This window comes from Nycticebus coucang, chromosome 15 (genome assembly GCF_027406575.1).
Source record: "Nycticebus coucang isolate mNycCou1 chromosome 15, mNycCou1.pri, whole genome shotgun sequence".
In the NCBI taxonomy this organism is placed as follows: domain Eukaryota; kingdom Metazoa; phylum Chordata; class Mammalia; order Primates; family Lorisidae; genus Nycticebus; species Nycticebus coucang.
In genome coordinates this window covers 12,691,900-12,708,858 of record NC_069794.1, presented here as the reverse complement: position 1 = coordinate 12,708,858, position 16,959 = coordinate 12,691,900, and the positions used below count along the sequence as shown (strand labels likewise).

Below are 16,959 nucleotides of genomic sequence, written 5' to 3'. Positions count from 1 at the left end.
TTTGAAGGCTAACTGTTCACAGATTTGTGTTATGTTTTCACCAACAATGTCTAGTATAGGACATAGTGGATATCAAACATATGTGTTGGCTGAGTGACTTTCTTCAGGATTTGTTGTGAATGTTCTTTGAGTTTCACATTTATTACAAATTCTACTGTTTTGCCCTATTTAGTGAATTAACTTTTGAGCTCATCATTCCTATTTCTGACTTATCTTTCTGCCCTAAATTTATCTTACTTTTTTATCTTTATTCCTTATTCTTTATCTTTTTCCATTTGGCTTTTGTTTCACAATAAGACTTAGGTCTACTTTCAACTCTTTTTTCAAGTTTTAATTGTGACAATTACCAAAATAAAACAAGTTGAAAGAATAGTGTAGTGATTACCATTTGCTCACCTAGACCACTGAGAGTCAACAGTTGTTTACATCTTTACATATTGGTTGTATCTGTGTGTGTATTTAAGTGTTTCAGGGATGGATGTCATGATATCTGTGGCATGCTTTCACGTGGTTCACCTTGAAGTCCTTTATTAAACTATTATACATAAACTTCCCAGGAGTCTCATTTCCTTTTCCAATTTTTAACATTTATTCTACTGCTATTATTAGGAGGGTTTCATCCTTATAATACTTTTGAAATTTCCTTGTCTTGCTGTGAGGGTCATTATTTAGAGTTACTACAAATACAGTGTATTTATAAATGTATTGTAAATGGTTCTGTTCCATGTTAAAGGTGTCTCTGATTTACTTCATATTTGTTAACATGTTTTAAGTGAGATAAAAATTCTTAAGTTTTCAGTTTCTTAACAATTTAAAAAAGGAAGAATAAATGAAAGTGCTACAAAAATAGCCACAATGAACGGAATAATCAGAGTATGCTTATATTGCACTGAACAGAAATAGGTCTCCTAAGAGTGGCGATGTCTGATAGACCAGCCTTCCTATGAAGGTGCACAGAAGTGTCAGAAGAGACAAGAAGGAGGAAAACTGGAGGAATGAAAGCAGCAGAAAGAAGCTGTGGTAGCGACAGTTGAGTTTATTCACTTTCTTTTGTTTCTGCTATCCAGTTTTTATAAAACTTGTTTCTTTGTCAGAGCTCTTAGAATTGTGCTTGGTAATTTTATGTTTCCTTACCCTAGACCAGTACTTGAGCTGAGAATAGTAGCGAAGCATAAACAGTGGCTCAGAAGGGTTACTATTTTAGTGACCTTTAAAAATACTGATATAGCTGGATGCAATGGGTCACACCTGTAGTCCTAGCACTCTGGGCGGATTGCCTGAGCTCAGGGGTTTGAGACCAGCCTGAACAAGATCAAGACCCCATTTCTAAAAATAGCTGGGCGTTGTGGCAGGCACTTGCAGTCCCAGCTACTTGGGAGGCTGAGGCAAGAGGATTACTTGAGCCCAAGAGATGAGGTTGCTGTGTGCTACGATGCCATGGCACTCTACCAAGGGTGACAAAGTGAGACTCTGTCTTAAAACAACAACAACAAAAAAAGATTAGTAGGGCAGCACCTGTGGCTCAGTGAGTAGGGTCCTAGCCCCATATACCAAGGGTGGTGGGTTCAAACTCAGCCCCGGCCAAACTGCAACAAAAAAATAGCCGGGTGTTGTGGCAGGCACCTGTAGTCCCAGCTACTCAGGAGGCTGAGGCAAGAGAATTGCCTAAACGCAGGAGTTGGAGGTTGCTGTGAGCTGTGATGCCATAGCACTCTACCAAGGGTGATAAAGTAAGTCTCTGTCTCTAAAAAAAAAAAAAAAAAGATTTTAAGTAGTATTGTTTTGGGATTATGCTGTTTTGTTTTTCTTTCTTTTTTTTTTTTTTTTGCAGTTTTTGGCCGGGGCTGGGTTTGAACCCGCCACCTCTGGCTTATGGGGCCAGTGCCCTACCCATTTGAGCCACAGGCGTCACCCGGATTATGCTATTTTGGAAAAATTTGTGGACAACCCTTGATAATTATAGACATTTTTATAAACTACAAAGCAAGGATAAAACAAATGCCTGTTAAGTGGCATCGTTAACACCTTTATTATTAGGAGAGGAATTTGAAGCTGCTTCATCAGATCAAGAAAGGTTGATAGTTAATAGAGATTTGATGTTAGAGGAAATGTCCAATGTAAAATGGATAAAAATTAATAAACCGCAAATAAGAAAATTGGGAAGGAATAGACTACAGTGGAATAAATAGGGTAAAAATTGGTTTAAGTGACATTAAGTTATATAAACAAAAGACTAATGGTTTCTGGAAGAGAAGTATTCCTGGCTTCTAGAGTTATTCGAAGACTTACTGTAGTTTTAGAGGGAGCCAGTGAATTTGATTTTTAAGGTTTTGACAAGATTGTTTTTAAGAAACCTAAATCGGAATTTAAAGGAAGTGGTTTGGGTCAGCTTAAGGCTGAGTAGGTTGGAGGTAAAGCTGTGGGGAGTGGTTAACAGCGGCTGACTTCCAGGAATGCTTGAGGTTTTAACTTTAGCCAAGAGAATGCACACAAAATGTTTTAATTTGCCAGTAGTATAAATCTCTTTATGTAACATAATATAAATTTAAAAGAACTGTGTTTTTGAGATGATGAGATCTAGGAGGGGTGTCCAACCTTTTGACTTTCTGTGTCATATTGGAAAAAGAGTTGTCTAGGGCCACACATAAAATACACAAATACTAATGAAAGCTGATAAGCAAGGGGAAAACAGGGGCCTATGCATGATTTTTGTGGCATCTGCCCCCATAGATAAGCAAAAAATCCTCACATAATCTGCACGTAGCCCACGGGCCACAGATTGGACACCCTTGCAAGCTATCAGTTGCAGAACATAGGAAATAAGTGTAGAGTATTCTTCAAGAATTTATGCTTATGGATGGCTGAGGTGGTTCATGCCTGTAATCCTAACGCTCTGGGAGGTTGAAATGGGTGGATTGCTTGAGCTCAGAAGTTTGAAACTGCTCTGAGCCAGAGCAAGACCCCTGTCTCTAAAAATAGCAGGGCGGGGCGGCACCTGTGGCTCAAAGTGGTAGGGCACCGATCCCATATGCTGGAGGTGGTGGGTTCAAACCCAGCCCTGGCCAAAAACCACACACACACACACACACACTAAATACATAAATAAATAATCAATTAAAAAAAAATAGCAGGGCGTTGTGGTGAGTGCCTGTAGTTCTGGCTACTTGGGAGACCGAGGCAAGAGAATTACTTGAGCCTAAGAGTTTGAGGTTGCTATGAGCTATGACACCATGGTACTCTACCCATGGGGACAAAGTGAGTCTCAAAAACAAAACAGAACAAAACAAAAGAAAAACAAAGAAGTGGGAATAGGGCAAGGTCCTGCAACAAGCACTTGGCATGATCCAAGAGATGGACAGTTTCAAAAGATTAAGACTCACAAAATGAGAGTAGGGTTTTCCTTCAGTCTTCAAATTCTAGGTCCAAAAGATGTACTGTGAAGCTTCAGAGAGGATAGCATAAGCTAAGCAAAAACTCTTGCCTCAGCAATTGGGTAGAAATGGAAGAAACTTTTACTCTAAATTTATATGCCCTTGAATATATTAAAATTTTGACATGGCCTTAGACTCTTGAACCTTGCTTGAACTTGTACTTTGTGTTGGGCCCTTAGAGATTGGAATTTTAATAACTTTTGACAAATAACCTAGGAAATGGCACTCAAGGAGGGGCTGGGAATCGTGTGTAGCCCTTTGTAGGGCCCTTGAACTAAGAATTGTTTTTAATTGGTAAGTGGTTGGGGAAAAAAGTCAAGAATAAGCTGGGCGTTGTGGCAGGCGCTTATAGCTACTGGGGAGGCTGAGGCAAGAGAATCACCTAAGCCCAAGAGCTGGAGGATTTATTTATTTATTTGTGCAATTAAAATGGCTTTATTCCACCTGGGTGCAGGTGGGGTAAGATTTCCAATCGGGAAGAAATCCACATGTGGGTAATGGCAAATAGGGGTTTTAAAGGTCAGGAAGGTAGGGGTTGGAACATTTCCTTTCCTGAGTTGGACATCTATTGTAAGGTTGGGGGTTGGCCCATTTACCTTTCCCAGGTAGGACATCCAGTGGGAGAGGGTAGGGGATTAATTCTTTTAGGTGCGTCCACCCTATTTGGGCTGGGTTTGGCTCCAGCATCTAGTCTTTTTTGTCTGTTATAAGGAGGCAGGATGATGGGCGTGGTATCTCATTGATGACTTCCTGTTGAGGGAGGGGCTGTATGGTCTGCCTGTAAAGAGAGTGGGAGGGGGAGGGGAATGGGGTAAAGGAGCGGCCTTTACAGGAACTCTGGCTTTTTCAGTGTGAGCTGGTTGGTATCCAGTAAGGCAAGGATATGAGGAGTTGTTTTAGGGTGACTGGTTAATAAATCAAGACATGAGGTGGAGGGTTACTGGTTCAAAACTGAGAATGAGGAAAAATCATAATTAGTGACCTTATCATATAATAACCAAAGAGGAAGATGGACAGTGAAAGGTGAGAACCAGTTGGAGTTGCCAGGGTCACCAGTAACCCTGAAAAGCATCTAATACCTGTTACCAAGATCTCTGCCTATTTTTAGAGGATTTTTACAGGGTGGCAGCATGGATGAAGTTGCTTCCGTGTTGGTTAGAAAAGAGAAGAGATGAGCTTTCCTTCTATAAGCAAAAATACCTGAAGTTCAGTTTTCCAGGATGGTGTCCAAGAGGCATTCTGATTTTCCGGGAGTTGTCCATCTTTTGCAGTTAGGCTCAGGAGGGAATTTCAGCCACGTTCTGAGAGTGTCTGCACCAGATCTTCAGAAAGACCCAGGTAACCAGACCTCTGTGGGCTGCACACGGTTTGGGGGATTGGACTTGGATTTGGGGCGCCTACTTTGTACAGAAGCCTAGTTTGCTGCACGTAAAGCACGATCCTGAGGAAGATTTGGGGATTTTTTAATGCCTTGTGGAGTTTTAAGAAGTAGCTGAGTTTTGCTTAATGGCAAAAGCCAGTACTGGAGCTCTGAGAGACACTGCCACACCTTGAAGACCAGATCAATGAGATCTTGCTGGGAGGTCTGAAGGCCCTGTGGGAAATTCTGCCTTTTTTTTTTTTTCCTTTTCTACCACTGCGGCAGAGGGTGGGTGGAGAGGGGTGGGATGGAGTGTTGTGTAAGGGAGGGAAATGGATGTGGGGGTAGAGGGCAATGAGAATGCATGGCTGATGGGAGGTTATAGACAGAAGAGAAGTATCCCACACAGAGAGACTGTGGGATACCTCAGGAGAATGGAGGAATTGTAGGAGGGGGGTGGAGAGGAGGAGTAGGGGCCGTAGAAGGGTCTCAGGAGAAGCTGGGGTTATCTGCGCCAGGGGAATCTGAGACGGTTCACAGGACGAACACAGAGAAGGAATGTTTCAGAGTGTGAGAAATGCCTGGATTTAAGGGGTCTCCCACCTTTTGCCTAATTTTTGACAGTAATTATTGAGATCCTAAGAATTGAGAGATCAAAGGTGCCATGTTGAGGGCACTGCAAGCTGCTGTCAACCTTGTGTGTAGGCCAAGCAGTAGTACAGAAAAAAGCAAGATGTTTTGGTTTGAGGTCAAGATAGAGCTTTAGAGGCTTGAGATTAGTCAAAGGCAGTTTGGAGGTAAAGAAGAGGGAATGTGTGACTGGAGGTAAAAGGCAGCTTAGAGGTGAGCAAGGAGGAATCTGTGACTGAGCGGTACCCATATCAAAAACTGGTGATAGGAAAGGAAGTGAAAAGGAGAAGGTAGGAGGAGGAAGAAGAAAGTCAGACCAGACAGAAAAAATGGCGATCCACAGGCCTCTGGGAGAGCACTGGACAGGTAGGTCAGCTTGGCTCAGAGAACTACTGAAAATGGTCCAGCCCACAGTAGGGCAATGGACCAGCCTGGCTCATTGAGGCTGGCATGGGGAGATTGCCCGGACCCTCCACATATGACTTTGGTCAAAAGAGGGCCTGGCCTCTGCACGTGATCTTAACCAGCCAGAGGGGTCTGGGCCCACAGGAGGGCACCAGAGGAGTGAGACTGGGGAACCAGTGGAGCCCAGGCCTGCAAGAGGGCATGCCCAAACATGAGGCACTGGACAGACAGATGAGCCTGGCTTGCGGGGGTGGCCGGGACCAAGATCAGGGAAGCAAGACCTCCATGTGTGAAACCAGCTGGAAAAAATGAAGCTGGGGTATGTAGCCGGAGTCCAGCCTACAAGAAGGCGTCCCCAAACATGAGGCACTGGACAGATGGGTGAGCCTGGCTCACTGGGAAGGGGCTGAGATCAGGGAAGCGAGGCCACGTGTGAAACCATCCAGAAGTAAGAGACCCAGAGGTGGAGGGAGAGGGAAAGAGGAAGTTAAGAGTAGAGGAAGGGGCTTGGTGCCCATAGCTCAGTGGGTAGAATGCCATCTGCATACACTGAGGCTGGTGGGTTCTAGCCTGGCCCAGGCCTGCTAAACAACAATGACAACTGCAAACAAAAGATAGCTGGGCATTGTGGTGGGCACCTATAGTCCCAGCTACTTGGGAGGCTGAGGCAAAAGAATCGCTTAAGTCCAAGAGTTTGAGGTTGCTGTGACTCCACGGCACTCTATGGAGGGTGACAAAGTGAGACTCTGTCTCAATAAAAAAAGGCGGCATCTGTGGCTCAGTGAGTAGGGTGCTGACCCCATATACCAAGGGTGGCGGGTTCGAACCCAGTGCCGGCCAAACTGCAACAAAAAAAATAGCTGGGCGTTGTGGCGGGCACCTATAGTCCCAGCTACTCAGGAGGCTGAGGCAAGAGAATCACCTAAGCCCAAGAGCTGGAGGTTGCTATGAGCTGTGATGCCACAGCGCTCTACTGAGGGCAACAAAGTGAGACCCTGTCTCTAAAATAAAAAAAAAGGAGTAGAGGATGGGAAGAGAAGTTTAAAAAGTTTAGAAAAGAAGTTTAGATGAACGTTCACTTCACCATTCAATGGATGAAGTTTGGGCAGGGTTGGAGAACTTTCCCTTTTTCTTTCATCTCGCTGGGTCCCATGGGGTATACTTCAGCCCCCGAAAGGGGCTTCTCCCCATCCAGTGTTCGGCACCAAATGAAAGGTTATGGAGCCAAAGATGAAAGATTATTCCAAAGTGCGAGACAGAAGGAAAACGGAGGTCCTATTTGTGCAATTAAAATGGCTTTATTCCACCTGGGTACAGGTGGGGTGAGATTTCCAACTGGAAGGAAATCCACCAAGAATAATATTTAGTAATGAGTGAAAATTACATGAAAATAAAATTTCACGTGGCGCCTGTGGCTCAAGGAGTAGGGCACCAGCCCCATATACCAGAGGTGGCAGGTTCAAACTGGCCCTGGCCAAAAACTGCAAAAAAAAAAAAAAAAAATTCATTGCCTATAAATACAGTATTATTGGGCTAAAGCTACACTCATTCCTTTACATACTGGCTGTGGCTTTCACACTATATTGGAAGAGACCCTGCAAAGCCTGAAATATTTCTTCTGGCCCTCTACAGAAAAAGTTTACTGTTTTGTAGGATGGAGTCATAAAAAAACTAATTTTTCCAGGAAAAGAAAAGATTGTGGGGTTGGGTACCACCTATAATCCTAGCACTTGGGAGGCTGAGGTAGGTGGATTGCCTGAGCTCACAGGTTTGAGACCAGCCTGAGCCAGAGCGAAACCCCGTGCTTAAAAATAGCCAGGTGTGGTGGTGGGCGCCTGTAGTCTCAGCTACTCGGGAGGCTGAGGCAAGAGGATCGCTTGACCCCAAGAGTTTGAAGTTGCTGTGAGCTGTGACACCATGGCATTCTGCTGAGGGCAAGAAAGTGAGACTCTGTCTCAATTAAAAAAAAAAAAAAAAGAGATTGTAGTTAGTAGAGTAAAAATGTTAAATATATTTAATAGGAAGAAATAACATATACAGTCATGTGCTGCATAATGATGTTTAGATCAGCCACAGAGTAGTGGTCCTATTTGTTATTATCTAGTGATATTGTAGCCATAAAAACATCATAGGGCAATTACCTTATGTTTTAAATAAATTTAGCACAGCCTAAGTATACAGCATTTATAAAGTCTGTCGTGGTGTAGCAATGTCCTAGGGACCCACCCAGAGCAACTTCTAGTCCTGCAAGCTCCATTCATGGTAAGTGGCCAATGCAGGTGTACCGTTTTTTGTCTTTCATGCTGTATTTTCACTGTGCCTTTTCAGTGTTTTGATATGTTCAGATTCACAAGACTCAGCACTGTGTCACAGTCACCTGCAGTGTCCCACACAGTCACACGCTGCCCGTAGGCTGTACCATCCACCTTAGTAGGCTGTGCCAGGTAGATGTGTGTCGCTTCAGTTTGTCATGTCAGTTTAGTGACAGAATCACCTAAGGACGCGTTTTTCAGAACGCACGTCTGTTACTAAAGCATGGCCGTAAGTGGGCCCAAGCACCTTGCTCTCTGTTCTGTTGCTGCTCTTTCTGTTATTGTGCTGTCTAATACAGAAGTCATTGGCCACCTGTTACTAAGCTTAATTAGACTGAAATAAAATTTAAAACTCAGTTCTTCCTCTGCACTAACCACATTCTAAGTACCTAGTAGCCACACGTAGCTAGTGGCTACCATATTTGACAGTGTAGATAAAAAGCATTTCCATCCTTCTCAAGGTTCTGTTGGACATTGCTGCAGAATAGTAAACGCTGACAGTACTTTGTGGCAGGCGCTGCTCTCGAATGTCCTCAAAAACCTCTTGAAGCAGTGATCGTTATTACATCCGTTTTGTAGATGAGAAAACTGAGGCATAAGGAAGTGATGAACCTGGGCTGCAGCCACACAGTAAGGTCAGAGTCGGGATGTAAACCCAGGCATCCCGGCTTTCAAGTCCTGGTTCTTAATTACTGTGCGGAGCAAGATTGAGAGTGAGAAGGAATGTACTTAATTAGAGCAAAAGGGACTTAGCTTATGTGATGACAGTGTAGCTGTACAGAGTCTGAAACTCAAAATTTTAGAAAGTCGTGTAAAATACAATAGCTGCATTCCTTCCTGGAAAGAAATCTAGAGATGTGAACTGGATTCACTGCTCAGGTATCTTCATAGCAATGTTGACCCCTTCAAATTTGTCAGTTTTGGCAGAGTAAGCCCTCATTTGGGAATTTGGCCTTCACAACAGTCATATATACATACGTACATATATATATATTTCTTTTTTTTCTTCTCTGTCACCCTGGGTAGAGTGCAGTAGCATTATAGCTCACAGCAACTTCAAACTTGGGCTCAAGTTACTTGCCTAAGTTTTTCTATTTTTAGTAGAGATGGGGGTTGGGGGTCTCACTCTTGCTCAGGCTGGTCTTGAACTCCTGAGCTTAGGCAATCCACTCAAGTGAGTCATCATTTCTCTCAAGTGAGTAGATTTCTAGGGGCTGCACCTGATAGTGTTTTCAGTACTGTATGCAAAGGCCGATGCCTTGGCTTTTGGGTATGTCTTGACTAGCGGCGAACGTTTTAGTGGATGTGTACTTCCTTTTTCTGAATATTATTAAATGTACTGGGTTTCATTTTAACAGCATAGTATTACATGTGTTAGATACAGTTTGAAGTATTTTCTAAATAGTAACTCATTTAATCGTCAAGTCTCTATGAGAGAAATACTACAGGGTGTTCCGAAAGTCTCCATGCACAGGAAAAATGACAACAACAGATATTGTGGAACATGTTTACCATGAGTGGGAACAGAGATGTCATGTGCTTGTAGAAAAAGGTGGCCAACATGTAGAGAATATTTTGTAAAATTTTGCGGGTGGTGCCTATGGCTCAGTGAGTAGGGCGCCGGCCCCATATACCGGGGGTGGCGGGTTCAAACCCAGCCCCGGCTGAACTGCAACAAAAAAATAGCCGGGCGTTGTGGCGGGCACCTGTAATCCCAGCTGCTCAGGAGGCTGAGGCAGGAGAATCGCGGAAGCCCAAGAGCTGGAGGTTGCTGTGAGTCCTGTGACGTCATGGCACTCTACTGAAGGCGGTAAAGTGAGACTGTCTCTGTAAAAAAAAAAAAAATTTGTAATGAACATTTTATAAATAAAGGTACATTTAGCTACAATTACCCATTTTCCCTGTGTATTATCCTGCTTTGCAGATAAGGTAACTGAAACACCCATAAGGAAGGTGACATGTTAAATAATTTGACCCGAGTCACACAGTTAGTAAGTGACGGTAGCACTGGAATTTGAACCCAGGCCACCTGGCCTGAGTCTGTATTCCAGCCTACCGTGCTGGCCTGCTTTCTCAGGGTAGTACACTATTTGTTTTATCATCTCCTCTTGCTTTGGGGGCTGTTAGCAAGTGTAGGGGATTACTGACAGCATCAGTAAGTGAGATCAAAACAGCAAATGTGGTAACATCCATCCAGCAAGCCTCATGATGAAAGTCCAAAGTAGGGGTCCAACTCTGTAAAAATACTGGTCCCAGCTAAGTAGCTCCTAATCGTTTTTTTGATTAGCACCAGAAGTACTTCAGGGCACAATTGACATGCTGGCTTCTTCAGCTGTGAATTCTGTGATGAAGAGCAGTGAGCTCATTTTGAGAGGTGGGTAGGGTTATAGATCCTATGGGACTTGAGCAACCCTTGGGAGAAATTTTGGAAGCTTTAGTAGGAAAGTGAGTTCATTTTGAGAGGGTGGGTAAGGGTTTTGGGTCCTGTGGGACTGGAGCAACCTCAGGAGAAATTTTGGAAGCTTCAGTAGGAAGGTTTAGCTTTAAATTTGCCTATATTTTCTAGCAAGTTGATACAGCTTTCCTCCCCTTCCCCATTGTTGAACTTGATCTGAACATTGTGAACTTCTTTACTGTTAATACTTTGTAATTCAGTATTCTCAAGTTGATGAAAGCAGATCTCCAGATTTAGATGGTATGGTCATTGTCTATCCCCTGTCTGCTTAAGAGTATACACGTACATGGAATGGTATTTCTAGTATAGATGATTTAAAAATTCTAACCAACTTAGCAGAATTTCTTGATTGTTATGAGAATGTTAAAAAAACATTTTTGTACTGCAGAATGAAATAATGCAATTCGGAAACCAGATTTTTAAAAACATCTATATTGACGTGATGAGTGCTTTTAGTTAAAATATTTTATTTAAATTTTTAGAAAATTTAGAACTTAAATAGTGTTTAAAAAATATTGGAGCCATTTTACAACTCTGAATTTTGATTTTTTTTTGATTTTTTTTTTTAAGAGAACAACTCCAAATCATCTTTTATTTATATAAAAAGGTCATATTTAGCAAAAGACACACTGAAAAAAAGTTGCTGTGACCCAGGAGACAAAGCAGGGCGCTTCTGAAACCCTGCACAGGAGAGAAAGAGGCCTGGGACAAAGTGGTGAGAAGTGGTGGGGAAGGGCTGGTGGGGGGAGACACAGAAAGGAGAAAGTCCCAGTCGGATTGACACTGTCGTCAGATCATGGGTGGGACTTGCAGTGACCTTGCTGCTAATCTTGGGGACAGTTAGTGCTGCCTGCTGGCCAGAGTGAAAACTGTCCTCTGGTTCCTGGAAGGTACCCACCAAAGGACCCAGGAAGCTCAGGAGGCTTAGTGCAACTCCAGATGGAGGCCAGGGAGAAGCAGGTGCTCTGCAGTGTCCAGGGAAGGTCCAGACACTGGAGTTCTGTCTGCTACCCGTGAGCATTCTACTCTGTCTCTGCCAGGCGCTCCTGGACTAGGGCCGGGCATGGAGAAAATCTTTCTTTGGGTGCCCCACAGCATTCTTGCTGCCAGCACAGGTGGGCCGGCTCTCTCTGCCCATCTTCTCTATGACCAACAGCAGGTTCACGTATATGTTCTGGGAGCCTGGCTGCCAGGTGGCTTCGTTGCTTGCATATGGTCCATGGAGGATGGTCCAGAATTGTTAGAACAGTGGTCTGGAAGGGGAAGTGGCTCCTGGTACTGAGCCTAATAGCGGTAGGGCACTGATGGGACATTTTGGGTTACAACAGGTGCTCGTTAAAAGGATAGCGCAAGGTAGCAATGCCTCTTCCAAGCTTTCTAAGCCCCAACTGGGTTCCCTCCAAAGGATGCTTCATTCCATGCAGATCAACTTCAAGAACCTATTTTGATATATTTTAAATGCATATAAATCTCAGTGAATGGATTTATAAAAAGATTTTAAAGTAGGCTGGATATTATAAAGATTTCACAAATAACATTCTTTTTCAGTTCTAAGCATGACTCAAGTCTTTGTGTCTAGTTGTTTATAGTCTAATTCTGTATTTTCTCATTTTTAGGCTGAAATAGAACTATTCGTGAACAGGCTCGACTCAGTGGAATCTGTTCTGCCTTATGAATATACAGCGTAAGTTTTCAGCTTTTTTTTTTTTTTGATAAAATTTTATGTTACTTATTAGAATTTCGTACATTTAGAACTTTGTTTTCTCACAGTTACTAACAAATTTATATGCATTTTTAAAATGTAGAGGACCTGAAACATTTTTTAAGGTAGACTTTTTACTTCAAGGTGGGATTAAATGTAATCTTCAGTTTATGTTGCTTTGTAATAATACAAAAGAAGCACCAACTGAAACAATGGATTTCCTTTTTTATCTGACTAGACAAAAAGCCATTTTATTTTCTTAAAAATTTTGAATTATAAATAACCCACACATGTTTAAACAAAATTTTTGTCCCATATTATGAGTCCCTGGGAATGACTACTTTGACATTTACTCTACTTTTTTTTTCTCTGAATATTCTGATGGATATTATCACATTTATACATTTTTATTTTAAACCAATGTAGTCTAGTTTATTTTTGTTGTTGTTGTTAAATATCTCTATTTAAATCTTCATGAATTCTCTTAGGAAAATTCAGTGGATCTGTTATTATCCAGTAGATGGAGAATTGTTATTTGGGGGCTTCCGCAGACCCAGTTTTTCAATCACCCGAGATACATCTTCCTTAGGAATCGCACTAATTTGTTGCCATTACTGTTCTGGTCATAGATGTTCCCCATAGCATTCTAGGGTAAACACAGAATTGCTCTTTAATTTTCTATGGCAAAGCTGAAATTGTTTAAACAGAACTTTATTAAAGTTAGTAATACAAGAGAATTTCAACATAGAATCTTGCAGGTGACTTGAACGTGGCTTCTCCAGAAGTCCCTGTTCTCTGCAGCTCTGTCTAGTCATGCTTTGCATATTGGGATATGTTGGTAGGTGCAACAAGATGAGGTGTAATCCCAGCTAAACTTGACACATAATCCTAAAATGTCATTTTTCATTAAATATTTGGATTAGAAGTTTATGACAAAAGGAGGTAAGTTATGCAAAATAAGCTTTAAAAATAAGAATGTAAATAATTTTATCATTGGAATGAACAAAAAATAAAATATGTGTCAGTATAAAATATTCTATAGTTTATATTTTAATAAAAATATTTAGAAGACAAAGTATTTTAAGACATAATTTTGGGGTGTTTTTTTGTTTTGGGGAGATGGACTTGGAGGGCATAGGACTTGCAGTATGAATGTAGTTCTTATCTACCAGAGCTGCTAGAATAATCAGTACCTAATCTACTCAAGTTTGGCTAGGCATTTGATATTTCATTTTTTCTCTTATATTTAAAAACTTCAATACTTTCCCCCCAGATTTGATTTTTGCCAAGCATCAGAAGGTAAACGCCCATCTGAAAATCTTGGTCAGGTATTATTCGGAGAAAGAATTGAACCTTCACCATATAAGGTTTGTATTTAGTGTTATATAAAAATTATTTAGTTACGGTGTGATGGGGGGTTGTGTTGGTTTTTTTGTTTGTTTGTTTGTTGAGTAAAGCTTGAGATGACTCAGCCCTCATAGCTAAGAATTCATTTCTATTTTGCCTCTGGGAATAATTTCTTGAAATCACAGTTTAAAAGGATCCTCACCTCATAATATGTCATTGATAAGTCTGTCTTAATGAACGTTCATACAACTAGTGTTATAACCCATAAGGTGGTGGCCTACAGGAAAATACTCAGACCCTCTACCCACCTAACAGAGGGACCTGGAACTCAGCCTCCAGGCGTGGAGAGTTACCCCAGTGGCTCTGTGTCTCTTTACGCTCCTCCTTTTGAGCAATATCTGTAGATTTCCTCTGTTAGCAAATGTAATACTGCCTGGGCTCCCCCATTGGGTTTTTGGGAAGCTAACCTTTCTATTTTGATCATTGAAAGTATATTTGGAGCATCTTTGATACATTTTTAGGACACCAGTTAAACCTAACTAAGCACAATGTAAGGTATTCTTTTCAATATATGTACTTCATCATCTCCCAGAATTATTTTACCTTTTAAGTCTATTATCTTTTAAGCCTATTATCCTTCCACATATAATCCCCTATTTTATATCTGCTCTCCTACTATACAAAGATCAATGGTCTTGGCTTGGCCCCTGTGGCTCAGTGGCTAAGGTGCCCACCACATATACCTGAGCTGGTGGGTTCGAATCCAGCCCAGGCCTGCCAAACAACAATGAGGGCTGCAGCCAAAAAAAAAAAAAAAAAAGCCGGGGTGTTGTGGCAGGCGCCTGTGGTCCCAGCTACTTGGAGTTTTTGGCTGAGGTTGGGTTTGAACCTGCCACCTCTGGCATATGGGGCCGGCACCCTACTCCTTTCAGCCACAGGCACCATCCCCCAGCTACTTGGGAGGCGGAGGCAGGAGAATTGTTGGAGCTCAGGAGTTGGAGGTTGTTGTGAGCTGTGATGCCACGGCACTCTACCCAGGGAGACAGCTTGAGGCTCTGTCTAAAAAAAAAAAAAAAAATCAATGGTCTTTCTCTTTTGGAAAAATTAGTTTATGATAATAATGTATCACCATATAAAAAGTTAAATGGTATAGAATGATATAAAATGAAGTCTCTTCCCCCAGTTCCACTTCAGTTTCTCATTAATCTTTCCTGAAAAAGTTCATCTACCTATAAGCTTATATAACCACATTAGATTTACTTATTTATGTTTTAACATATTATTCTACACTCTGCAGTTTTCCTTTGGCTCTCTGTCACAGGCATCTGTCCAAAAATGTTCATTCCAGTGGTTGTAACCTGACTTCAGGTTTTATTCCCCAGCCTGACGCTGCCTCTCCTGGCTACACGTCCTTCTCCAGGCTCAGCCACCTTCCCTGCTTTCTCACTAAGCACCCCCATCTCCCTGTCCAGCAACTCCCCAAGCCTAGGTCAGTCCTACCAGCCCTCTCTCTCCTTTAGCATGTGGGCCTACGCAATTAAGCCCTGCCAGAAAAGACGCATCATTGTACAAGTTTCATCCACTACAGGTTTATAGCTTCTAACCACAAGTACCTCTTCAAGTATTCTGTTCTGAAATTTTCTACCCTACAAGTGCCAGTAACTTTAAAAGTTTTTCATAGACAACAGATTCTAAGGCCTGATATCACTGGAGGAAGAAGGAACTTGCTCCTTCATGAGTTCCTACTCATGTCAAGTATATGGACTTGAGTAGCACTGAGCAGGGCTGGCGTGTCCATCATGAAATATCTCCATGTTGTGATATTTTAGAAGATTACTTTGAAGTTACTGAATTCTTTTTATAGCATTGGATGGTTTTCTGGCCTACTTACTAAATTCTGCAATTAGCTTAGATACTCCAGTGGTCTCTCAGCCCCATCTTTGTGTTTACTTATGCCTTGGCCTTAAGAAATGATGGGCAGGAAGAATATCAGTAACTGTCAGTGAACTTGGAGGACAGCAAGAGTCCCTAGCAGGAAACAGGGAAAGCCAGCAAAATGTTAAAACCCACTGGAAAGGTGTTGTCCTTTTGCTGCAGACTTTAACAGCAGATAACTTAGTAGGGTGTCACTCAGGTACATTCTGTTTATATATAAAGATAGTGCTTTGATGATGCAGAATTCCTCTCTTTGGGGGTAGTGCTTTTCAGATTGAATTTTTTGTTCTAGGAGGTAAAATAGACGAACAGAAGGAATGCTTTAAAATGGAGAGAGGTGGGCACCTACCACCTCTTCTCTTGAGTCTCACAGAGTTTTTTAGAATTAGGAAATTGTGATGAAACAAATTCCAGGCCAAGGTATAGGTAAATAGAAACATGGGGTTGACAGATCACATTTTCTTCCAAGTCAGACATAAATGAAGAATCAAAGTCTGTTGATTCTTACAACCTTTATTTTCAAAGATTTTTATCTGATTTTGGATCTGCAGAAAAAACAATGGTAACAACCAGCAACAAAATAAAACCCCAGATCCACTTTCCCATTTTTTTATACATGACATCCATGGAGGTCAGGGAAACAGCAGTGCAAGACGTGCGTGTTAGATGAAGCGGGAGCCATGTCTTATAGGGTCACAGAATCCCATCTCAGTCTAACACTCACACTCATTCATTCGCTTGGTTAACACATTAGTTGAATACCATTTATGTGTCAGCATTATGGTGAGAAACAGCAGTGAACAAGACAGAAATCTCTTCTCTTGCGGATCTTCTATGCTGTTGGGGAGAAGGAGACAAAATGATGCACTATAGGGTGTTGAGTTGCTAATGAAAGAACTATTGAAAACAAGTCTGAGGAAGTGGATGGGAATTTATAATTTTAAATAGGCTTGCTGAGAAGGTGAATTTAAAAATTTAAACTTAAAAATCTCACTGAGAATGTCACATTTGGGGGATATGTTCTAGCCCAAGAGAGCGGCAGGTGCCAGGGTTCCGAGGTGTGCAGCTCAAGCAGGTGAGCAAGGTAGAAGGGTAGGGAAATGAGTGGACTGGAGTGACTCAAAGGCCACTGTAAAGACTTTGGTCTTTATGTCTGAGTGAGACTGTTAACATGGAGGGTTTTCAGTCTGCTTAGATTTATCAGGATCACTGGCTGCCCTCGCACATGCAAGTGCAAGAGAGAAGCCAGGAGACCAGTTGGGGGCTTTTGTAATGGTCAGATATGATCTGATGGCAGCTTAGACCGTGGGGTGGAGAGGAAGGCTTGTGAAATGGTTGAGATCTCCAAATCTGGCTGTATTTTAAAGGTGGAACCAGCCGTT

The 16,959-nt window shown here is 42.0% G+C and overlaps 1 protein-coding gene across 1 annotated transcript in view; it reads left to right on the top strand.

The window, feature by feature from the left end:
• Positions 1 to 16,959, top strand: part of TM9SF2 (transmembrane 9 superfamily member 2) — a 64,388-nt gene that overhangs the window by 10,387 nt on the left and 37,042 nt on the right. Inside the window, exons 2-3 of the mRNA XM_053563075.1 lie at positions 12,210 to 12,277; positions 13,569 to 13,662. Coding sequence (XP_053419050.1) covers positions 12,210 to 12,277; positions 13,569 to 13,662 — 162 coding nt within the window. The remainder of the gene's footprint in view (positions 1 to 12,209; positions 12,278 to 13,568; positions 13,663 to 16,959) is intronic.